The sequence below is a fragment of the Pongo abelii genome, chromosome 3 (genome assembly GCF_028885655.2).
Source record: "Pongo abelii isolate AG06213 chromosome 3, NHGRI_mPonAbe1-v2.0_pri, whole genome shotgun sequence".
Lineage (NCBI taxonomy): Eukaryota > Metazoa > Chordata > Mammalia > Primates > Hominidae > Pongo > Pongo abelii.
Window position 1 is genome coordinate 170,068,340 of NC_071988.2, and position 26,362 is coordinate 170,094,701.

Consider the following 26,362-nt stretch of genomic DNA (forward strand, 5'->3'; position numbering starts at 1 on the left):
TCTTGAACTCCTGGCCTCAGGCAATCTTCTCACACTGGCCTCCCAAAGCACAGGGATTACAGGTATGAACCACTGTGCTCAGCCCTAAAGACATTTCTTTAACTTTGGGAAAGACGGTCACATGATAAACAGGATCTCCACAAAGACCACTAATATGCTCTTTATTACAACTCAGACTGAAGTTAATTTTACTTTATTTGACTGCCTCAATGATTACTTTTTAAAAGGCTTTCCAATATCCACCTAATGTGCTTTCGAGTTCCATTTGAGACCAGACTTGCTTCACTGGATTTCAAAGGGCTCCATGACACTTCCTTATATACTAAGGAATATTATATGCCACTTGAAGGCTCATTTAGTTAATTTTCATTTTAACAAATACAATTTCCACATAGTGGGTTTTCTTTAAATGGGGTACACTTAACAGCTCAGAACAGAGCTCACGAGTAGTTCCCTGCTACCTCGCTGTCAAAGAAAATATACAATGACACATCCGCAGATTAAAAACGTGCAGCCACTCTGATTTCTTACCATAGTATAGAGCATTTGGCACCCATGAAAAGCAAATCAGCTGTGGATTTCAACATCATGCCAAGTATGACTTTGGTACCATTTCATTAAGAAAACTGCTGTATGATTGCTGCCATAATTTCTGCATCTGAAAAGCTTCCTGTGGTTAGGTCATTTGCAAGTGGTACTATGTACAAAGTTACCAAGACAGGTTGGCTTGAGAAGCAGACAATGGTTTAAGTAAGAGAATGAGTTTATATCACAGTAAATTCTGGCTAATATGTACCAGCAGTGACGTCCACGTACAGGTGGAGCTGGCAGTTAACTCCTGACAAAACTACCACTTCAACAGATGGTGCCTATGATCCTATCCTGAGACATTTACTGACTTCTTTTGTTTAAAACGCCAGTAACACGAAAGCTATTCTCAGTAAACAGTACGCTCTTTATCTTAGTGTACATACTGGCTTCTTGAGGGCCAAATAGCTATATAGGTTTTGGGATGAGATGGGTGTCCATTCCAGGTATTTCTAGGAAAAATTGCTGAAAGTTTAAAAATATGTTTTTAGACAATATAAATAAACTTCAATTTAAAATTGTTAACTGAAGGCACTCCCTCCCCTCCACTTTTCTCCAATATGCTATACTCGAAATTGTAGCTACTTTGTCAGGATACCAGCAATGGCTCTGAAGTCAGATTCAGGCTTGAGGGTAAGTTTTGTCATTTATAGCTGTGAGATCTTTCCTAAATTACTTACCTGCAAGTGTTTACTAGTATGACCACATGCACAAATATGACTGTGCATAAGGAAAGGGAGATGAGTTTCACTGTGCAATTTCATCCTAGGAACATGCATGCAGGGTCTTAACTTAGGCTACTACAGGCTGTCAACAAATCTGGTTACTAAAGACCTGGCCTTGAAGGGAGAGGAAGCGCCTAGTCTTTTTTTTTTTAAATCAATTATTGCATTATCTTCCCTTTCTTTTAAAAGTTTTTAAGTATCCACGGTCAGAATTTTGGTAAAATTGTTGCAAGTTAGAATTTAAATTACTCCTTTTAGAAAAATTACATTTAGGACTTTTGATCTCTGCCCACACCTAATATCATGCAGTGAATCTCTTCTACAAAATAGTGTTATAGCTTTTAATGTCATCCATCACCCTATTTGATAATACAACAGAGCAATCTGAGAAACTGGAAAAGCTGCCTGTGGACGTCTGCATCCAATTTCAATTTTTTTTTTCTCACCAGGATTCGAAGCAGCCCCTTACTGGTTTCAAATACACATTTTATGTTTAGTGCTTGGAGGAGCCGGGGAGTGTTGGAATCTGACATAAAAATTATTATTCCCCTGACATTTTATACACTATTTCATCAAATAACAGCTTTGCATATTATGTGGTACATATCCAGTCTGACAAGTAATAAGAGCACTGTGAACGGCGATCATTTATTTAATGTCTACAATGTGCCAGGTACTTGGCACACATCATCTCCAATCACTGAAGCATCATGATAAGCTAAGTATTACCAGATCTTAATTTTACAGTTAAGAATCAGGGAGAGGCCGGGTATCTTGTCCAAAGTCCTAGGGCCAGGAGTGTCACATGGTGAAATAAAATAAGAAACACTTTGGAGTGAGAAAAACCTGCGTGCAATTCCTAGCTCTGTCCTTCACTGTGTAACTATGGACAAACTGCTTAATTTATCTAATTTCCTCATCAAAAATTAGAATATTGCTTAACTTCTACAGAAATTATACAGAAAATAAAACCACAGAATGTCCATTTTGGTGTGAGACTTACAGTAGCATTTAATAAATGCTAACTGATGACTACTGTAAATGGTGACACTAGAATTTGAACATAGCCTCCTAAAACTATGATTCTGATGACAACCCAGTACATCTAAACTGAACCTAAGAAATGAGACACTATCCTGTAGTCTCAATTACTATTAAAATGAAAAAAAGCAGGTGTCAAGCAAAACCTTTAAACATTAAGCTTTATTAGACTGAACCTGGAAATACTGTCTTCAATGAAAATTTTGTATGTAAAAAGAATTTCATTTTCAATGGAAATTTTGTATGAAGAAAATTTTGTATGATCTACATTACATATGACAGAACTATTTTACTATAAGATTTTAATCGAATCTTAAGCAGCGGGAAGAATACTTATCTTATGATTTACTTGTGTAAAATAAAATAAATCAGTGCCTGAGATTAATTTCCCACTGATTTCTTAATTAGCCATCCAATAAGAATGAGTGGGTACACACAATATGTTCTAGAAGCCTAAGTGTAAGAAATGAATGGTGTTCCCTGGTCAGATGATATAACAACAACAACAACAACAACAAAACAGAGGGCTCTTTTCACGAGACTATATGAGGCCATTTCCATTTTTAAAAAGACTGGTCTACAACAGGTAGAATGACTGCATTTCAGGTACACACCTTTCTGCATAATAATATTTTCTTCAGTAATTGCTTTTCCTCAAGCAACAAAAAGTCCAAATCACCTATAATGCATAGTAGAATATCATAATACAATTACTAAAGAAAAAATTATTTACAAGGTGAAAATGTTTGCTAATTTTTCAACTTAAACATATTTCAGTAACTGTAAAAAATATTTAATACAGAGTTGAGGATTTTAAAAAAATTCACTACTGAAGGTATCATATCCACAAGTATCTGAAATCATGTTCTTCTTGTAGTCCAGTTAGCAACTGAGGATCTTCAAATAAATCCTAATCAGAAATGTTAGGAGTATGTTTAATTTTATTATTTTATTTTATTTTATTTTTTTGAAATGGAGCGTCACTCTTGTTGCCCAGGCTGGAGTGCAATGGCATGATCTCGGCTCACTGCAACCTCTGTCTCTCGGGTTCAAGCAATTCTCATTTCTCAGCCTCCAGAATAGCTGGGATTACAGGTGCTCACCACCACACCTGGCTAATTTTTTGTATTTTTAGTAGAGACAGGGTTTCACCATGTTGGCCAGGCTGGTCTCAAACTCCTGGCCTCAAGTGATCCGCCCCGCCTCGGCCTCCCAAAGTGCTGGGATTATAGGCATGAGCCACTGCGCCTGGCCTAATTTTATAATTTTAAAAGGGAAGTTGCTTAAAGGAATTTTATATCTAAAACCATTTAGTAACGATATTTTATAAGTATTTCTTAATCTAGTCTCCTATAAAAACAGTGATTTTTATTAATGCCTATTAGCATTACTTTTATTACTATTCCTTTTTAAAATGTAATGTCAGGTCATCGTTGATAGTTAAAAAAAAGGATAAAGAGAAAAGCACAATTAGTACTTATGTAATGGTAAGTTATAATAAAGACAGAACAGAAAGCCTACTCTGGTTTCCTGCATAAATGGAGAAACATACTTTCATGTTACTTTTCGATGTGCCTCCTCATGATGGGAAATGTAATTTGTTCAAATTTTCAAGTAACTTTAAAAATGCAATAATTTTCTGGTTTTACAGAGAATGTGTTAACGGCTCAATAGAAGTTACTTTTTCCTACTAAAATCATTTCTTTTTTATTCACATCTCATCCCAATGGGTCACTACTATAAATTACAACTTAGTCTGATGAAGAAACTACCTACCCGTATCTGAAAACTCCAACTTTCTGCCTATGAGTTCAGCAGTGGGCAACTTTGTAAAATGGGAAATCTTTCCTGCTTCCATTTGACTTTTGGGCAATTTGTACTGCTTTACTGAAAAAGACAAAGTTAATTCCTAAGGCCCAATATGATAAGTCTGCTCTACAGGTAATTTTCAAGACACAGTAGATGATTTAAAACATAGAAGCACACTGCTGAGAATAAAGTCAACTGTGGAATCTAGTATCCCTGGGCCTTTTTATTAGTGGGAATGGACCACAGCACATTCCCGGTGCCTAGTCCATAGTAAGCACTCCACAGCTGTTGCTGAATTGAATGAACGTGCCTGGTTTCTGCTGGCTCTGGACTTGAAGTGTTGCCCTTTCCATTTCCGGTTACTGCTTTATCCCAAATTGGCTCTAGCCCTTTTGGTCCCTTACCCCATCATGTGTCTTCTCAGCACTTGCTCATGGGTTGATGTTTTAAGTTCTGAACCTGGTTTTTCATGATTCAGTGTGATCTGACCTCAGTCACTGATAGCTCTGGTCTGTCAGATGCCGGTTAAATTAGGCAAAGGTCAGCTATTTCAATATTTTAGAGATGCAACATATGTAATTTTGAATTTTAAGTATCACTAGTGATAACAACTTATGATTTTCAAATAAATCCTAATCTGATGTGTCTGAGGGATATTTAATTTAAAAAACTGAAAGGGAGGTTGTTTGAAGGGATTTTTGATCTAATATTTAGAAATGGCATGACTATAACAATTTCATCAACCATTCTCCTTGGAAACAGTGATTTTTATTTAAGGTTTCTAATTAATGGCTAATACTCTTATCATTCCAATTCTTTTTCAAATGTGCTTTCAGTTTATATTGGATTCTAACAAACAAAACAATTAAAACTTATGTAATCTTAGCAATATCAAATTGCTGAGCCTGGTTCAGCTGTGAAAATGTGATGGTGCAGGCCAGATGAAAAATGACCAACCTAGACTAATCCTGCACTGGTTTTCCAATTAAGTTGTGGGAGGGTAAGAGAATGCAATATGTTTTAGAGATCTTGGTACAGTTAATTAAAGGGAAAAAAGGAAGTAAAAAGTAGTTGTGATCTTCTAAATTGTTTAAGATGCAGAAAGAGCGTGAAAAGTATCTTTGTTCTTTGTCTGGTTCTGTATTGGGGCAAACTAAATTTAAATCCTGGTCTTAAATGCAACGGCTTTCTCAGTTGGCCCTTTAGCACAATATTCATAAACAATAGAGATCTAACTAAACCAGTGACAAGGAAGTAAACACTCCAGGTCTTCCCTAAAGTAACATATGTTTTTCTGCAATTTCTACTTTTTCCCCTTCAAATCAAATATTTAACATGTACATAAAGTAGCCACAGTTTAAATATTCCAAATTTTATTGAGAACCAAGGTGTAATATTACTTAACAAAGAAAAACTCTTTAAAATATAACGTTTATAAAGCACTCCCTTGCTGTTTCTAAAGCAGTTTAAACATATGTGTGTTAATTTTTATCTTTTTAACTCAGAGATGGGCAGGGCAGATACTTTGAAGATTTTCATTGTTTACAGACGGAAACAGACTTATTTGCTGAGTCTCTGAGTGGGCAGTGTCATTCTGTATAATGCTATATAAAAATGATATTGGAACCTACAATGGTGCCGCCTTTATTATACACCAGTGATAACACTTACTGGAAAACTCTCACAGCAAGAGTTCAAAATCTTAGGCAGCCTTTCACTAAATACTAGTAAATGGTCAGTATGGCTTCTAAGAGGGTGGTATGAATCTCCAAACTAAAGCCCTGGGTCTTCCTTTCAAATTGAAGAAGAAAATAAAATATAAAAAGGGATTGAGAGGAAGGAGGAGGTATTTGCTTCCCCCCCGACCAAAAAAAAATTCTATAGTTTTGATTCCACTGAAACAAGTAAAAAGAACTTAATGAGCCTGTACTAGATCTAGTACATAAGTATGAATTTATATCAAACATCAAAAATCTCATACCATCTACTTCTCAGCTGATTTGCTGTAAGTGACTTTTCAATGTTGTTGATAGTTATGATGCCCTCCTAGATTTGTATTCTTTCATCTTTTGCTTTATTTCATGTTTTTGCTGTTAGAAAAAGTAAACATTTTTATAAAGATGCATTCTGTTGTCAAATGTCAGTGATTTAATGAAGCTAAAGGCTCCAGTAAAGACATTAAGGATTCCATAGAGGTGTGAGCTTAAATGTCTTATACTTGTAAGGAGAAAATACATTTCTCTCTCTTCCTTGGGATTGTTCTTCACTAGGTGAGGTATAAGAATTCACTGTTAATTAGCAAGACAGCACACACAGGAAGGTGACGCTTTTGTAAATGTAATGTTAGAGTCAACAAATTCTAAGAGCTAGCATTTATTAAAGAGCTTCAAATAGGGCCAACCTGAGGGCAAAATGGCATTGCAAGAGTTGTGAGCTCCATTCTTTGGTGTCAGCCTGTTCTTTTCTTGATGTGGATTTGGTTTATGGTATTGGAAAGACGAGAGGGAGAGAGACAATGTGAGCATGTGCAAAGGTAATTTTATGATAATTTCGGGTGGTTCTGAAGTCTTCTGGCTAACATTCAAGGTTTTGCCTCTGTTCCTTTGCCCCAGAACAGTTCCGAGTGGCAAAGTGGGACAGACTCTGGAAAAAATGTATTTATATTTTACATATATCTACTTATCTCTAGAAAAATCATTATCAGCTTCTCTTTTTCCTATCTAACAAGTCAAGAAGGGCAGTATATATAGATATTGAGGAATAAGGTTAAAAGGAAAGAACTATTACACTACATGTGTATGTCTTTAAAGAGCAAAATATTACATGAAAAAACCAGGGGCCTTGAAAGACTGACATCTTTTTTATTTGCTACACAGAAATTTTCTGCCTTCTCAATTATTAATAACTTCATATTGTGGCTTTATATGGTGTCATAAGCTGCTAGAATCATAATTTAGCAGCTCTAACACCAGGACTGACAACAGCACACAATTTCCAGTGATCATGACACCAAGTAGCCCTGTTCCATTGCTACTGAGGGCCCAACACCTTCCCCAGGCTTTCAATTTCATTACGTAACTTCCCATACACTGCATCAAATGACCCCAATCGCCGTGGACACCTGGCTAAGCCAATCTACTGCCAAACTACCTAGTAGCTAACTATGTAGTTTCTTTATTTTAAAACTCGCAAGAAAACAACTCCAGGAAGAGGATAAACTTTTTCAAAGTTTTGTCTTTCTGCTCTTGTATTCCTATTTATCCAGACTGCTTCATCCCTTTTGGCAAACTAATCTCTGAAGGCTCAGCAGTTCTAAACCCCACTCATCTGCCCTATTCTTCAACTGTTTTCAGTGTTTTCTTCCTGAGTCTGTCAGAGGTTGCCATCATTCCCCAGAACTGATCCACCATCCAGTGCTGCCAATTCCTCCTTTTTCAGAGCTGGGTCTGCTCAAGCAGGTGTCCTCAGCCTCCAGTCTCCATCACCTTTTTCTTTTTCTTTTTTTTTGGGGGGAGTGGGGCACAGGGTATTACTTTGTTGCCCAGGTCGAAGTGCAGTGGTGTGATCTCAGCTCACTATAGCTGCAATATCCAGGTTCAAGCAATCCTCCTGCCTCAGCCCCCCAAGGAGCTGAGACTGCAAGCATGCACCACCACGCCTAATTTTTTGTTGTTGTTATTGTTCTTTTTGTAGAAATGGGGTTTTGCCATGTTTCCCAGGCTGCTCTCAAACTTCTGAGCTCTAACAATCCACCCGCCTAAGCCTTGCAAAGTTCTGGGATTACAGGCGTGAGCCACTGCACCCAACACAGTCTCCATCTTAGATGGAGACCAACACAGTCTCCATCTAATAGTCTTCCACAACCCGCCTCCTCTCCATGACAACCTAAATGCCCACCCATCCTTCCCATCCTGCCAAGGCTCAATGTTAGTATTTGATGACAGTCAGTTTAGCAGTTTCCATTTCTGGTGTCAAATCATTCTCAGTAACATCAAATCACACAAGTTATATGATCATAACTACACCACGAGTGCAAGTTCTCTGAGAGCAGCTTCATGTCCTAGGACTCTTGAGTATGGTTTCTGAGCCACTAGGCATAGTGCAGACATCAAAGAGCTGGAGAGCTAGTAGCGTTCAGCTTTGTATGAGAAAGGCCATTCTCCCAATGGTTCTCTGAGCCTGATAGGCTACATCTAATTTTTATCACACACAGGAAATGAAACATAGGAAGATAAAAATTTTAAATAAAGCTTTAGATTAATATCAAGATGTTAAAGAGGTACTTCAGGATAGCAATGGTAATTTTTTTTTATATATGAAGTTCATTCCTTAAGAAAAAAATAGAGATTATCCAATTTCTTTTCCATTAAGGCAACAGAAATTCAAATTAAGGTTTCCACTTGGAATGGGTAAGAGTTAATTATTTAGAGTATAGCAAGATAACTCTTAAATTATAATGTGCTCTTCCTGAGTATTCTAAAGCCAGAGCTGTTGCCCTACTTTTTGATGGGTAAAAATAGTTGGTATCTGATATACTCTGTGAGAGGCAATATAGCTGATGTGTTAAGTACATAGAGTCAGAAGGCCTGGGCTGCCTGGGTTCAAATCCCAACTGCGTCTCTTCCTTCTTACTAGGTGACCTTGGACAAGTTATTTACTACATGCAAGCCTCAGTGGATGAATCTCTAAAATGAAGATAGATAATAACCCCACACATTTGATAGAATTATCAAGAGGATTAAAATGTGAATAGACAATCAAGTTCCTAGCGTAAAGAGCACAAAGTCCTCAATAAATACTTATTATTTTTAAGAATTAAAGGATCATACCTTTAAACATTGTTAAGAAATAGTCAATGTTTTCCCTGTGACAATAATTGTTGAGGGAGTTTAGATTCAATGATATTACCTTTCCAAACTCACGAAACTTTGGCTTAAGAAGGCTATTATGAGAAATAAATGAGATAAAATATGAAGTACTTGGCACAGAGCCTGTACCTAGTAAGTACCCAGTAGCTATTCTTATAAGACCAGGTGGGACACAGAACTAAGTATTTTCTCAGAACTACTACTTAAATCTATACCAAACTATTCTATTAGTACCAATGGGAGAGTTACTTTTTAAATCTTAGGATACAAATCAGATGAAAAGAGCAGGCACATTAAAACCAAAGTAGCTCATGAAAATTTTCTTATAAACAGGCAATTCCCTAAACTAGTTTTTAAGAACATCATGAGTCAGGTGACTGTTCATTGGCTTTGGGCTGACTGCTAGAAAGCTGAGTGCCAAATAAGTGGCCAGCCTCGACAAAGGCCTTGAGGCATATATTCTTTGTATCATCTCCATTTTTGGCTCAATTTTTCCCTCTCTTGCTCTAATCTCCCCTTTCTGTTGTTTTTTTTGTTTCACTTAAATTTCATTTTGACTCATGGAAATCTGTGAGCTACCTTGGATTATTTTCTGGAACAAGATGGGTTGTAAACAAACACATAAACTTGGGAAATAACATTCAAAATTACATACTATGCTCCTGACTTGGAGTTTTCAAATTTGCCATGTGAAGTGTACCTTGATTTAAAATTTAAGCTACAAGCAGCTGTCTTTGGATAATACTAATTTACTTTTGGCTCACACATCCCTATTTCAAATCATTTTCTAATAAATTACTTCAACATATTTTCCACTTCGGAGAAACAAGTGGCATGGTGACAGAAACAAGGGCGAACCCCATTCACATAAGTAGTTACCAACAACACATCAACCAATGTTCTCTGAGCACCTGCTGCAAGCTGGGTGTTGCCTCTGCACTGGTTTGCAAACCAGATTCCCTCAATATCATGTATGGTTTGGGGCTCTGGGCTGATTAACATTCATAATAATCAAGGCATAATGATAAAGAACCAAACCTAGGATTGAAAACTGCATAGATTCAATAATGTCTGAAGTTCAGCAAAAATGGTGAATAATCAGAGACAAAGTAACTAAGACTTTTCTGTGTGCAAGTTGGAAATAGAAGGAGAGAGACTAGTTATTCACACACGTGTGCCACACATGCACTCAATGTTCTAGACTTATGTTCTTTAAGGTTCTAACCTTGGCCTACTGTGTCTCTCTGAATATTGATTTCTTGGCCATTTGCATCCACTTTCATAGATGATGATTCTGAAATCCTTATTTTTAATCTTGCCTTGTTTCCCAGGCTTCAAAATTAGATATCCAATTACCTCTTAGATATACCTGAATGTCCCATAGGTACTTCAAACTTGTCCTAAACCAAACCTCATCCAACTCCCCTTTATCCTAGCAATGGTTTTTTGTTCCCCCATAACCAATCACCTTTTCATGTGTTACATAAATAACTCATTTGTTATGCTTAATCTTTTCATCACCCCCTCACTAGAATGTAAGCTCTACCAAGGCAGGGATCGTTGTCCAAGATGTCTCCAGCTATGCTTAGAAAGGTACCTGGCATTTAGTAGGTATTGAGTAAATGTTTGCTGAGCAAACGAACCTTTCATCCCTTGCCCTCAAAGCTGCTCCCGCTCCAGTATTCCTTATCTCAGTGAATGGCATTAGCAGCCAAGCCTGGGGAGTCATCCTAGATCTTTGCTACTTCTCTTCCAATATAGAGCTGTTCATGCTACTTTTCAGATGGTCTTATTATCTGCCTGCCCTCTCAATCCCTGATAGCGCTGGCCTAGGTCCATCCTAGGTCATTTCTAGCTCAAGTGATGAAAACAGCCACCATTTAAATAAGTATACCTCACAACAGCCAGATCTTAAATGCAAAACTGAGCTTATCGTTCTGCTGCATGAAAACATTCAGAGGTTCTGTTTTGCTTAAGGATGAATTCAGACCTTCCCTGGAGTCCAGGACCTGGTCCCAATCTGCTCATTTAACCTTACTTCCTATCACTTCACATATGAAAGTTTATACAGTGGTAACACAAAATTGTTTCTGGTGCCCTGTGCAACAACAGTCTGTTCTTAAGGTCCCTGAGCAAGGCCAGGTCTGATCTCTCAAGATTCAGCATGGGGGTCAATTGTTGAAGAAACCTTCCCTGACCTTTCAGGGCAGCCTAAATGTCATGGCTCTATGTGTTCCCATAACAACCAACTGAAGGGATATCACAAATCTGGGCAAACATTTGCCATTAGCAGGACAGCCTTATGCTTATGGAAGGAGGAAAGGAGTGTTCATTAAAATCATAGATATAACCTACTGGGTAGGTATTTATTTAGGCTCTTACGGTAAATAATTAGAAAGAGTCAGGTTACCTGGTTCCTAAATTCTGAAAAAGGAGAAAAGAAAAAATATCTTTAAGGTGTTTCATAAGAAAACAGTAAGCAGACAGTCCTTGGTTTCCTATGTCTGACACAGCAAATATTGTGGTTGTGACAATGGGCTCAGATGCTCATGAGCTTCCTGTATGTGATTCATGGAAACACCAGGGACTGTATCTTAAATCATTAATTAAAAACATCTAATAAATATACATTAAATTATTCCCCCTGCTTTATCAGTTAACTGTACATTGCCAGCTATAAGGAGATAGCTATATTTGAATTATTACATAATATTAATATTAATAACATTCTGACTTAGCTTGTGTCCACTACAATGAAGTTCTCTGTTTTGTGGCACAAATGCTCACTGTCCCCTACAACACACACCTCCCACCTGCTGGCACCCTCACTTGTTCTTCCCTCTTGCTCATGAGTGTGTGCACACACAGCATTGACAGGGATAATGTGGTTTATGACACAGTGAAACACACTTTCCTCTGGAACGGTTCAGTTTACTCACTAATTTTAGAGAACCAAAGAAAATTAATGATTCATCAACCAATACATTTCCTTAAAAATATTTTCTCCCATAGAATACACAATCATAAATTTAAAGATCTTTAAAATGTATGCTGTGAACTGAATTACATGGGAAAGAAATGAGGTACTCGTTCACAGGCTTGGCTGTCTTAAAATATTGCCCATTTGAAAAACCCCAAGATTAACTTGTAATTGTATCTTTTAAAGCCATTTAGTTTCAAGATATAGACCTAAGTCTCTTCTTTCAAGGGAAATGTGTGAGTGTGGAAACTGACATCATACAATTTGGCTGACCTTACCAAAATATGGACTCTTAGGGTCTGCTTAAAAAATTTAAATCCAGTTGACTTTACATAATAATGAACTCTCTTCCTCTTTTACAGCCATACAACTATTTAGTGATTTGTGGTAGCTGTGTCTTCCAGACACTGCATACATACTGAAGTCTTCAAAAAGGAAATTAGGTTATAAAATAGTGTGCTGAATCTAGTCAACTCTGTTCATTGAGGAATCACGAAGTAAAAAACACAGATAAGATGGAACTAATGGCAATTTACAGTTGGAAAGAAATTAAGAAAATCAAAATTCAGACAAAAATGAGAAACTACAGTTTAGAAGTCAAAAGGCCTACACAAATTCTTGAGCTAATTCAATTGACAATTTACTGGGTGGGGGGACGTCATCCAACCTTGATTGCCCTTATGCCACATGGAAATTCATTCAAACATTTATTTGGTGGCTACTAAATATCCACAGCCTTGCTAGATTATGGAGATAAAACTCTGCCTTCTCTAAAAACTTCTAACAGAAGAGGTAAAGCCTGGTTGATGGCTCTCAGTATTTTCTCAACTGTGAGATCCCCCAACTGTGGGACTGCCACACAGGCTTGTTACAGGAGTAAATCTCAACAGTTCAGTCTGCATGGGAAAAGCCCCTCTAGGACATTTCCACAGATCCCCATTCTCCACACACAGCCTTTGAGAACTGCTAGTTTAGAAGGATCTTGCCACCTCAAAGGGCAGCTCTCAGGACAAAATAACATTACAGGAATAATGAAGATCTAACAAAGGAAAATGAAGGGCTGAAAAATGAAGACCTAACAACGCAATGTGATTGTATCATTTACATCATCTCTCTACGTGAACATTACCAGGAACTCTGGCATTTGTCCATACAGGATAGTAATAATCTAATATTTTGGTGCTACTTTATAATTTATAAAATCTGTACAAACATTTTCAGGTAATTTTTCACAGCAATGTTCGGGTAGGGCAACACTACTTCTCCATTTATAGACAAAGAAACTGAGGCCCAGAGAAGTTTTAAATAACTTGCCTTAATCTCACACCTAGTGAGTGACATAAAAAATTAAAACTAAGTTTCTGACCTTTGAAGCCAGTCTAGCTTCCACCACAAGGGAGTACCCTTTTTTTAAATTATTATTATTTCTTTAAGACAGAAAGGTTCTGAAAATCTTCAAGGCAAATAAGTGATTCAAATTTAAAATAAACATATAAACCATTTGTAAGGTACAATAATATGGCTATTAACTGACATTATTGGCAAATAAGTTATTTTGGAAGAGAGTTCTAAGTGTTTTTATATTAAATGTTTAAGAAGAAGAAAATAAGAACACACATACATCCCATTAAACAGAGCACACACACACAAATTTATACTTTAAAATCATAATTTACAGTCTGCATACACAGTCACTGCTATGCTATTATAGCAAGCTTTAGGGTGACACACTAGAGCATAAAGCCTTAAGGACATCAACTCAAAACTCAAGCTGGTGTATTTTTCCTCTTGTCTGCTCTCTAGGGATTATCTTCATGTTCTGTTCCTGGTGCCATTATTTCCTTTTAGCTTTAAATGACTTCCCTCAAAACAGCTCCCTCTATCCACTTTGCCCAGAATTCTCTGCTTCTGTAATCTAAGGAGGGGCTTAGGGATGTCAAGGGACATTGGAAATCAAACTTAGTAAGTATTTAAATATACAAACATACATCCATACATATATATGTATATACATACAAAGTCACATATATACACACAGACTAAGATTACTAAACTGTGCCTTCTTAGTGCTTAGATCACTTCCTTTATTAGAGTCAAGGAGGCATGAATAGACTAACATATAGGGTATAATTTTCATGAACTCAAGAACTGATATGGCAAAATAGCAAGGCTATATTATGAGATTTAGAATCCAGACTTCAGGTTAGGTGTAGGTTTGGAGTCCTATGACTTGCATTAAGGGTCTAACTTTGGCCTTAGGATTAGGAATAGATTGGGTGGACTAAGTTTGATCCTAAATGTTTTCATCTAGAAAAGGAAAATAAAATGACACCTATATACCATGATTTTGTGAAATGAGTTTTACAACTATTATAAAGTTTTATAAAAATATCTCTTGTTAATTAAAAAATATTTTATATAAAGATAGCCATCTTTTTCACATATTTAATCTCTCTCATACACATGGGATAAAAGAGTAAACTAACAAAATATACAAAAACACAAAAACAAATAGGTCTTTACTCTCATGAAATTTAGATTTTAAATTTACAGCATTGTTTCAAGCAGGTGAATGATTACAGTCTAATTCCCAAATCAATACAAAATAAACTATATTAATACAAGTCTTAAAAGGCATTTACCAAGTTTCATTATCCATGGATCGATCAGCTTTCCAATGAAGGAAAAAGTTGCACCTGCATTTAGGTTTTTGTATGTTTATAACTGAGTTATAATAACAATTCCCTAGGTAATTCCACAGAAACTACTTAAAACAAGAAAAACTACGCAAGAACTTCTAGAAACCTTTTGCTTCAGAAGTACAGAAGGGGCAGATTCTACAAATAGCTAAAATGTGGGTTCTGACATGAAGGTGGATCTATAGATAGGGCCAGCTGGCCAACTGCCTGCTCCAAAATGTCCTTCTCCACATCACTTTATTTTGACATACCACTTACTTTGTTTACTAATTAAGTGAGCCAGAAAGGGGAATTCTTATATTGGAAAGCACAAAGTGGCCTTAGAAAGATGCCAGATGTAAATTTCACCTATTTATCTTCTACTGAACCAATCATCTAATTAAGGAAAGAGAGAAGGAGGCAGGGGAAGCCTCACAAAAGCAAACTGACTTCAGTACTGTGCAAATTTATTTTTCCTACTTTCTGGAAAATTGGCCTTCTGGTAACAGAGCCCACATTTTCCTAAGGGAAACACATCCTTCCCCATTCTTGGTCTAGATGGTTCAGGTTGTCCGACTCCAGCCAGAACCAGCCTATCCGATCACTACATTTTCCAGCCGCAGGCACTGGGGCAGAGTCGGGCACGTGAGCCAAGTTCAATCTGAGGAGATTCCACTGGGAGCTTTTATAGGAATTGCTAGGAACAGAAAACCTCTTTTTAATGGAGGTCTGGTAGCTGTCTCAGCATCATGAGAGAACGTGCATGAGAACAGAGCCAGAACAAAACCAAGCGACTGAGCGAACAGGATTGAGTTCTAATGACCTGGCTTAAGACCATGGCTTGCCTGAAGCCAAGCCTACACTGGGACTTTCCAGTATGTGGGCCAATGAATTTCCACTGGTGCTTAAGCCAGTTTGCTGAATTTTCTATCACCTGTAACCAAGAGCTCATAATCCTGAGAAAGAATTACTGAGCTCCTTTTACCAATTCAATGCTAGGTTTGAGGACTACCAAATAATTAATAGTGTAAATAATGTAAAAATCATGTAATATCAATTAATGCAAAATCAATCTCAAGCGAAAGAATAATTACTTGGTTAACTTTTTCATTCCACAACTAAAGATATGACCTTGTGGTCTCTGGCAAAACAGAGGGAAAACATTCAAACCACTTATGTTTAAGCTTCTGAAGCACCAAGTCATCTCTAAGAAAACTTCCCTGAGAAATAAACCTTAGGGAGTCTTCATGTGGAGCCCCTTAGTGAATATAATTGTCCATTATACAATGAATCTTTTACTAATAGCAAAAATTCTACACTTTCACCAGACACAGTTTTCAACATCAATAAAACCATCTGGTCTAAGTCTGATGGTAACTAACTGCTTATAAGTGAGGATGGGGAAAGGTAAAAATAAATCAAAGACCATTTCTCCTTAAGGAGTACGATTTTGGGGCAGAAGCAAAAGCTAGCCTAACTATGCATAGTGAATCTCAGTCAGGTTTTTCATTTAATATGCTCATTTGGAAACTTTCAGGAGGAATAAAGGCGGGACTCACACAGGGACCTGGAGCTTGAACCAGCTGGTAAATGAAATTATTCTGTATGGAACACAAATCACAGACTTGATTCTGATATTAATGTTTTAACTTGCCACAAACACATATTTATACAGAAACTCAGAAAAGGCAGAAATCATGTATTCTGTGTGTGCCTAGTAAAACTGCTATTCCAGATCACACAAATTAAATTTACGATGACAAGGAATTATTTTTCTGAGTCTTACTGAAAAACAAACTGTGACAAACAACAAAAAAACCTCTTTGGTTGATCCTTGCTCAGAATTTCAAATTTTGCTCATTAAATATTGCTCTGTGGAAAATCTTCAGGTGGTTTTTATATAAGGCACTATTACTGTTTATCACTGACAGATTAAATAAAAAATCTTTTTGAAGAATTCCCAATAATGCTGTAGCATTAGCTGTACAAGTAAACTACACACTAGGAAAAAATATGTAAAAGGAACACCCACATGAACATTTACCTTCCACTGCTCTTTTGAAGAAAACTTTGCAGCTGCCACAGGTGACTACCCCATAATGGCATCCTGAAGCCTCATCCCCACACACCAAACATATTTTTGAAGGTCTTGAAGATCCAGTAGAAACACTTCGTAAAGTAGAGCTGGGGAAAGAAATTGAGATTTAAATAACTACACCGTAAAGGCACATTTAACATGCTGCACAGCTTAGCTCAAAATTTGTCAATAATCATGGTTCGATACAAGAATTCGGTATGTAATGGCCACATACTACGTGACTTAGCAAAATAAAAGTAAAACCCGATGAGTGGAGCAATGCTATCAAGGCTATTGTGTAGCAAAGCCTCTTCTCAGTACTGAGAAATGAGAAATAATCAAATGTAAATCTCTTTCCTTCTTTTCCTATTTTTGGAGAAGGTTTATCAAAAAACTACATTATTTGCACTTTAAGTGGGCAGGGCAAAGAATCTTGAACCAAGTCATCAGGGAGGTATTTGCTGTCCTTTTGTTTTTGCATCAAAGAGCTATTATAATATTACGCAACACTCTTCAGACTCACATATCTCAATTATGCCAAAAAAATTTTAAACCTCCCCTTTCCAAAATAATCCACTAATTTAAAAAAATTTTATCTTGTCTCAACTGCCAGTAATTTTATCCCTCTAAGCTCCCGGATTTTTTCATGTTATCTTATATAGATGTATTCTAATTACTTCATTTTGCTTACTAATTTGAAGGGACACAGCCAATAATAAAAAGCCAAACAGGGTAAATATCTCAGGTATCTTTCATGGTAAGAAACTGAAGGGCTCTCTGGGAAACAGTTTTTAGGGACAAATGTAACCCTTTAGGCAACAATCTGAATACTTTTAAAGAGGAATCTTCTCAAGATATATTATATAGTACTGTGTTAGTTGATGACACTCCCTAAACAAAATGTTTTAACTTCTGATAAGGAATCATAGTTCAGTGACAGTTTAGATATGTACCAAGCAGGCAAACAAGTTGATTTTTCAATTTGCAGTCCACATACATTTCTTGAATATTTACCTGCAGGTCCTGTGCAAGATACCAAGAGAAAAAATACAAACATCCAGCCTCTGCCCTCAAAGTTGGTGGGGGCATAAACTATTATGAAGATCTAGTAGCAACACTTCATAAAGTAGAACTGGGGAAAGTGCTATGGTGCACTATGGTCAGCACTATGGTGCACTATGCTAAGTGCTATGGTGCACGGTAACGGGGGCAGCACACTGTGAATAAAGGAATTACAAAACACTTCCCAAAATGTGACAGCTAACCTGAGTTTTGAAGCATGACTAGGTGAGAGCCAGAGTAAGACAGGGGGCAGAGGTAGAAGAATGTGCAGTGGCTCAGAGAAATGGGAGCTGGATGGGCTCAGAAAACTGGATAGAGGTGCTGTATGTCACTTCTATCACTTTGCTGTCAAAGCTTTTGCCTCCATGCCAAACAGCAGAAACATGGAAAAATGTCAATGAAAAGGCTAAAATGGTTATGTTACAGTGAAGACTTCTTTATTTTTCAAGTCTGCTAAAATGTGATAATAATGCGTTAATATTTGTTTAAAGTATTTCGAACTATACTCTCACGAAAAACAGAGGAAAGAACAAGCTATACAGCTGCTTAGAGCATGACTGCCTTTCTAGAAAATGACTTCTTAAATCAAGGACTGAAATAATGTTCTCCAAAGTTGTTTCTCCTTCTGAGAAAAGTGCTCTTTATTATTTTTATTGGTATCCTTTGACTTCTTTATGGCATTCAAAACATTCCATTTCAGCACCAGTAACTTCTTCAACATATTAGCCAGTAAAACTCAATCCATACCCTGTCTGACTCGTCTTACACTTCACAAGAAAACGCCACGGCTTTGTAAATATTTGGAATATAACTTAAAATCATCATGAAAATGTAATTGCTTTTTCACAACTATAAGCATACACGGGATTTTTATTCGACATTTCTGTGGGCCTTGATCCCAGTACTATTTTATTGGGATCTTAGCTTCAGTCTTTGGAACTCTCCTCTTTTTCTATCCCAACTTACCTTCTCGGTGATCTCATCTAGTCTCTTGGCTTTCAATATCACCAATATGCTGACAACTTCCAAATATTCATCTCTAGCCCAGACCCCCCCCTGGAATTTCAGACCCATTTATTCAACTGCCCACGTGGTATCTCTACTTGGGTGTCTAACACGCACCTCAACCTTAACATGGGCAAAACTTTGCGGATCTTTCCCTGCCTCCAAACGTGTTCATTTCACAGATATCCTCTTCTCAGTTAACGGCAACTACTATGAGTGGAACTGTGTCCCCGAAAAATTCATATGCTGAAGTCCTAGCCCTTAGTACCTTGTAATGTGACATTATTTGGGATTAGGGTTGCACAGATGTAATTAGTTAAGATGAGGTCATACTGGAATAGGGTGGACCCCAATCCAATAGGACTGAACAGGGGAAATTGGAACATAGACACCTGCATGAGGAGAACACCATGTTTAGATTAAGGCAGAGAGTCCGTGCTTGGGTTAAAAAGCACGGACTCGTCTCTGACTCTTCTCTTTCTCTCACACAACACCCCCAGCCCTGAATCTGTTAAATTTTATTTATTTTTTCCACAGAACATATTCAGATTCTGATCAATCCCAAAAACTCCTCCAGCACCATCTACTTCGAGCTGTCAACACCTCTTACCTGGGATTCTGCAGAAGCTTCCTGGCTGATCTTCTGGTTTCTCTTTGCTCTGTTCCCCCCTACCATCTCCACTCCCTGCCAGCCCCTGCCAGAATGACCCTTATGCATTCATTCCTTTTTTCTTATTTCTATACTCTATCCCTTAATGATCTCATCCACAATCCTAGCTTCAAACAGCTCGCCTGGTGAATGACTTTCCAAATCTTTACAGCCAGCTCCAACCTCTACCCCGTGTTCCAATTTCAAGTCTGCCTTATTAGCTTCTTGAGCATATCATGCTCAAAACAATATTTACTTTCTTTTTCCAGATTTTGATGTTGTGAAAGAGTACTGCCATCTGCTAGTTACCCAGGTTCAAACCTTGTACTCTTCCCTCAACTATCCAATCTAATCAGTTACCACTACATCCTGCTCAGTCCAGCTTTGCAAACTCTCACATAGCTTCTCTGCATCCCACTGTTGGTAACACTGGTTCAGGCCCTTGTTACTTCCCAAGGGTTCTTCCATAACTCTAGCTTTTCCTTCCAGTTCATTCTACAGTGACTGCTGACAAATGAATCTGAAGATAAAGGTTCTGACTATTACTTCCACGCTTAGAAATCTTCAATCATCCCTTCTGAATGCCACCATAAATAAAAATCTTAGTAGGACACTTAAAGTCTTTCTTCCTACTATCAGCCTTCTCCTTCAGGGTCTAATCATAATGCTTAACCTTATGCTCAGCACATGCCAACATCCCTGTTGAAGTGTTCTGGTCAACCACCATTTACAGGACCAGGCATTTCCTCTCCCTCACTCCCACTGGAAACCCTGTCCATCATTAAAGGGCCCTGATGTTCCCCCAGCATGAAGTACCACTCTCCCTTCTCCTAACTCCTTCACATTTTGCTAATCCTTCTCCTTCAGCAGTTACCACTCTTGCTCTTGTATTAGTGACTTGTGCACTTATCCTAATCCCTTGAGGGCAAAAATTTTATTGTATGCATCTCCGTGTTCCCAACGCCTTTAGCCCAGTGTTGGTACTATTTATTGAGTGAATGAAATCGCATTCCTAATCTCATTACAGTAGAACATAAATTTACAAAACGCAATTTTACAGAAGGTAAATTAATGAGGCCAAGGTTATCAGTTCAATTCCCATATGGTTCATTTAGCTTTGCACAGAGGAAAAAAAGAATCCAGGGACAGACTATTGTCAAAAGCTCAGCCAGCTGTCTTGCAAACATATGCATTATTAACACAAGAGACAGGTCACAAAAATAGATGGGTTTGGAAAACTCTAGTGTCTATTGACACACTATCATGTGGTTATCTTTGAAACTAAAAGATGGCACATGGTTGTAAAATTGTTTGCACCCACTTTTAAGAAACACATTTAGATTATACATATCACAAAAGGAGGGGAGGCAGATCTTGAACTCACTTTCTTCTTAGACACTGAATGTCTTTAAAATACAAAGCATGTTTAGTGATTTGTATGTCGAAATTCAACTTTAGAGAATAATAAATTTATCAAACATCTACACATAGGATGTAAAGCCCAAACTGCAAACATGCAGGGATCAAAGACAGGAATGGAGGCTCACTAAGGAGGCCTGGGCTCTAGTTCTAGCTCTGCCATTAACTGGTGAAACCTTTGCAAAATCACCTCTCCTCTCTGGGCCATAATTCTCAGCAAAAAGAGGTTCAACAGATGATAGCTAAGATCCTTTCCAAGATATCCTTTTAAGATAAAAGTATAAAAATAAATGGAATAGACTGTCGTGATCAAGTTTAATCCAAATTGAGCTGCAAACTCAAATTAAAAACAACATATTCTGAAACCCAGTAAACATTGTTTGATCTGGATCAAACATAAAAAATGTAATAAAATATTATTCTTTCTAAATCAGCTAATTATATGACACTTAAAATTTTTTACATTGATATAATATCTGTGCTGCTGATTTTGGTTAAAATGTCTGAATAAATGTAAGCAATAGATGGTATTCTGCATCCCTCCAAACCATTTTAATATTGAAGAGTTAGAAAAAACTACCCAAACTCATCATTTTGGGGGTTAATAGTCAAAGAAACATTGTTCACAGAAAGAAGTTTATCATCAGCAAAGGTAGTTCAGAGGATTTTATACAAATGTTAAAATATTATAAAGGCAGAAATGAGTGAAAATTTTATTTCCATTTGTAAGGACAGTATTTCTCTTAGGGAAACACAAGCAAGCTGCAACTATTTTTAATACTAAATATACTCCTTCTAATGACTCAGTAAAGAGAAAAGATTAACCAAAGGTTTATACTGATTTTGGTGACCGTCAGGAGGAAATACACTAGCCAATCATCAAAAACACTTAGTGCGCTATGTTTTTCCCCAAAAGGATGGTGCTTGGGGAGAAGTAACAAGAAGCTATGTAAGAAAAAAAATGATTTTTTACAAATCAAAAAATGCCTGGAGAAATTGGCTCATTGAGAATTTCTAAGGCACTGTGTTGTTCCAGGAATTATCATATGTAAAACTATCTTTCCCATCCTTACAGTAATTTCGTAACAAAACAGTAGTGACTGATCCACTTTCAGTGATTAGAAATTCTTCATATAAAAAATAGTCTTATTTTTTAAACTCACTCAATATGAATTAAACAAACCTATCTTTTATACTACTACTTAATCAGATAAAAGCTTCTACCACCACCACCACGGGCTAGAGTGTTTTCTGTTTTTCCATATGTAATCAATTCAAACATTCATTCACCTATCTTAGAGCACAGTGAGAATTTGGAGGACCATATAAACAGCAGATCAGTAAACATCCTCACATACTGATCTGAACATGCTGGTGTGTTTAAATTATTCATTAACTAGGCCAAGTATTGAAAGTCTACTGTGGGCCCCACTATTCTAGGCACTGAGAAAAACTAGAAGGAGAAAAGTCCTTATCCTCATGGAACTTCTATAGTCGTGGCGAATAGAGAGACAATACAGAAGTAAACAAATAATTTCAGATAGAGGGAAGTATTACAAAGAAAATGACAGACACTGAGATCAGACGGAGAGGGTGGGGGAGACAGGATCCATTAGATAAAATAGCTCCAGAAGGTCTCTTTTTTTTTTGAGACAAGAGTCTCGCCCTGTTGCAGGCTGGAGTGCAGTGGTGTGATCTCGGCTCACTGCAACCTCCACCTCCCGGGTTCAAGCGATTCTCCTGCCTCAGCCTCTAGAGTAGCTGGGACTACAGGCACCTGCCACCACGCCCAGCTGATTTTTGTATTTTTAGTAGAGATGGGGTTTCACCATGTTGGCCAGGACGGTCTCAATATCTTGACCTTGTGATCTGCCCGCCTCGTGCTGGGATTACAGGCGTGAGCCACCACACCCAGCCCAGAAGACCTCTTTCTTTGGTGATACTGAAATGACAGAGTAGCCAGCCATGTGAAGATGCCAAAGGTAAGGGCAAGTGCAAAGTCCCTGAGACAGGAATGAATGCAACACATTCCAGAGAGAAAAATGAGGGCAATGGGGCCATAATGTAGTCAATAATGAGAAAGGAAAGATGAGAGGGTGCAGGATGGTGAGGTCCAAGAAGATGGTGGGGCTGGATCCCATGGCTTTGGAAGGCTAGGGAGGCAGACTATTGTCCTCAGACATGCCATCAGAGTGCTGTGAACTCTGGAATGTTTCAAGGAGTCAGGTCACATGATCTGATTAACATTTTAAAATCTAACTGTGGCTGTTGGATGGAGAATGGACTGCAGAAGTGGGTGACCTTGGACATGGGCAGACCAGCCAAAGAAGCTTCTGCAGTTGTCCAGGCAGGAGATAATAATGGTGTGAAGTAGGGTAAAAGTAGTAAAGACAGTGAGAAGTGGCTAATTCAGAGAAATTTTTTTAAAGTAGACAGTACCAACAGGACTTGCAGAAATACTTGCAGAAACACTATTAACTGATATCTAAGATGGGGGGAAGAGCAGTTTGGAGAGTTACGGGGAATTTTTGGACCTGATAGTTGCAGAACAGTACATAGAGGATGACATGTTCCTATTTTTGTAGATAACAGAATTATAGTCTACCCATAGGAAAAACTAGGAGCCATATATGTCAGGTTTGTTAACTGTGTGCCACACTTTCCTTATCTGTTAGGTAGTGATAGCAAAGGTCCTACCATACTGCATTGTTGTAGATTAAATGACTCAATATATTCAAAAACACTTAGAACAGTGTCTGACAAATAGTGTTATTTAAATTCTGGCTATGATTAATTAGTATTACCATTCGATCTATAATTCTTTTTTTAAAATTTTTTTTTAAAGAGACAAGGTCTTGTTATGTTGCCCAGGCTGAATTAGAATTCCTGGGTTCCTGGGATCCTCCACCTCAGCTTCCCGAGGAGCTGGGACTACAGGCACGTGTCACCACACCCAGCTAGATCTATAGTTCTTAATGGTGGCTGCCATAATAGTGGACCTACAGGTAATTCTACCGTTCTGTATTATATTCTTCTGTATGGCTTTTAATTTGTAAAACAATGGTAAGCAGAAGAAAGCGTTTTAAAAAAAATAATTTAAAATAATATCACAATAGTCATATTGTTTGTTTACTGTATACAGTAAACAGAACTTTGTATGCATACGGACTTCAACATTTCTTGTAAGAATTCTGGCTCCCCTGGTGTCTGCAGTGTATAGGTTGGCAACAGCCACATTATATCATTAAGATAAACAATTATTGAGATTCAAATACATACTCTCTTATATACCAAACGCTAAATCTAAGAAACAGAAGGATTTGGAAACCATCAATATTTTAAAAAATATATTTAACAAACACAAATCAACCTTTAACAACTGTTTTACTGAAATTCTTATTTTCAATACACTTAAAATATACTTTAAAAAGCTCTTATGTCTAGTTTCCTTTCATTTTGAAAGGCTTATATTTTGAGTCACATTTTTTTTTTTTTTTCTTTTGAGACGGAGTCTCACTCTGTCACCCAGGCGGAGTTCAGTGGTGTGATCTCAGCTCACTGTAACCTCCACCTCCCGAGTTCAAGCGATTGTCTGCCTCAGCCTCCTGAGTAGCTGGGATTACAGGCACCTGCCACCACGTCCGGCTAATTTCTTTGTATTTTTAGTAGAGATGAGGTTTCACCATCTTGGCCAGGCTGGTCTTGAACTCCTGATCTTGTGATCCACCTGCCCTGGCCTCCCAAAGTGCTAGGATTACAGGCATGAGCCACTGTGCCTGGCCTTGAGTCACAATATTTAACCTGAAGTAGCTCCTTCTAATATTCTCATTATTTAGGGGGAATATTTGGGAGCTGTTTTACGTTATATTTTCTTTTATGATATTATCTTTGCTGACAGATGAATCATTTATGTTTTGGAAGATACTTCCTAACTAAATAAGGTTCATCCTCTCAAGCCATGATTCACAATGCACTACAGATAGGAATTAAAGAATTGATGTACACCTTACAACCTGAGCTGTTTGAATAAAGTTACAGCTAAACAGAAAATTCGAGGAGATAAATACCTTGGAAAATAATTAAAAATACCTTGGAAAACAATTTAAAGCACACTGATGACAATTGGTCTTCCACAATTTATTTTTTTGTTTGGGGTACTGGTGCAAGATAAAATTGGAGCTGGGTCAAGAAAAAATTATGCCAAGTGCAGATGATGGCAAAACACACTGAGATCCAAAACTCAAGGAGCTATACCTTAGAGACAACCATGGAGAATGGCCCAAATCATGGAGGGTCTCTAACGTGAGATTAAATGTTAATGATTCTAGGACAAAGAGTTGAAATATCTGGTAAGCAACCAACAATGTGGCATGGAAAATGAAGAAATAGCTTTAAAAATCTACAATGTTAAAGGATACAATTAAGTGACTGATTACAACTTTTAATATGCGCAATAGAGACAATGAATGAATAAAGGCCTGGTGAACTGAAAAATCCAGGGACCATTGAACAGGGCAAGCTTGAAAAACATGTTCAACAAGAGAAAGGCTGGAATGTAACTTATAAGATAGGTTGTCCTCAGAGAGTAAGGACTCCATGTTCTTTTTGTGGAACAATGACTGACTGAGCCTACCCGAAGGCTGAAGTAAAGGGTAGAGAAGATCCTAGATAGAAATCTACAATAAAACCAACATTTCTGGTTAGGCAGGGAAAGAAGAGCTTGCCAACAAACCTGAGGAAGAAAAGTCCAAGTGGGGGAGCAAGATAAGGCAGAATCTGGGAATCAAAGGGAGGAAAAAGCATCCATGGTGGACTGTGTGTAGCGTCAACTGCCAACAAGAGGACAAGACTGAAGGCTCACCATGGGGATGTGGTCACTGTTGATACTGTTGACCTTATCGATGGTAGTTTTTAAGCATATATGCACGTGTATAAGATGCATATGTAAACTATATTAAAGTAAAAAAAAATCACTCCACATCTTTTCTATTAAGGATTTTCCATACTCAGGGAAGTTGTCTTTGTCATAAAACCATATCCGATAGTATGCACTTGAGCATATACAGAATCTCTAAAAAGATCTAACATCAAATCATCTCCAGAAATATTTACAATCAGTGGTTGCTGATACAATGACTATATCTATGTACAAAAAACAAACAAAAAAAACCCCCCAAAAAACAAAACAAAACAAAAAAAACACCTGTCAGCACAATTTATTTGCCTCTGCAATCTGTGGCATGTGTGAGCGCACTTATATTTATTATAAGTTATTCAGAATCCTCAGGGAAGGAATCATGAACTTACTGCCTCATCTGTAGATCAGTACTTTACAACATATATTTTAAGAAAATGACTACTAAATGCTTACTTGAGTGTTTTTATTCATAAATACAGTGGCTTTGCTTTTGAAAAAGATTATATATGTACACATGTGTATGTGACATAATGTAACTTTTTC

General features: G+C 37.4%; 1 protein-coding gene across 1 annotated transcript in view; it reads right to left on the reverse strand.

Moving 5' to 3' along the window:
• NR3C2 (nuclear receptor subfamily 3 group C member 2) overlaps nt 1–26,362 on the reverse strand; it is a 206,703-nt gene that overhangs the window by 13,121 nt on the left and 167,220 nt on the right. Inside the window, 1 exon segment of the mRNA NM_001132477.1 lies at nt 16,734–16,873. Coding sequence (NP_001125949.1) covers nt 16,734–16,873 — 140 coding nt within the window.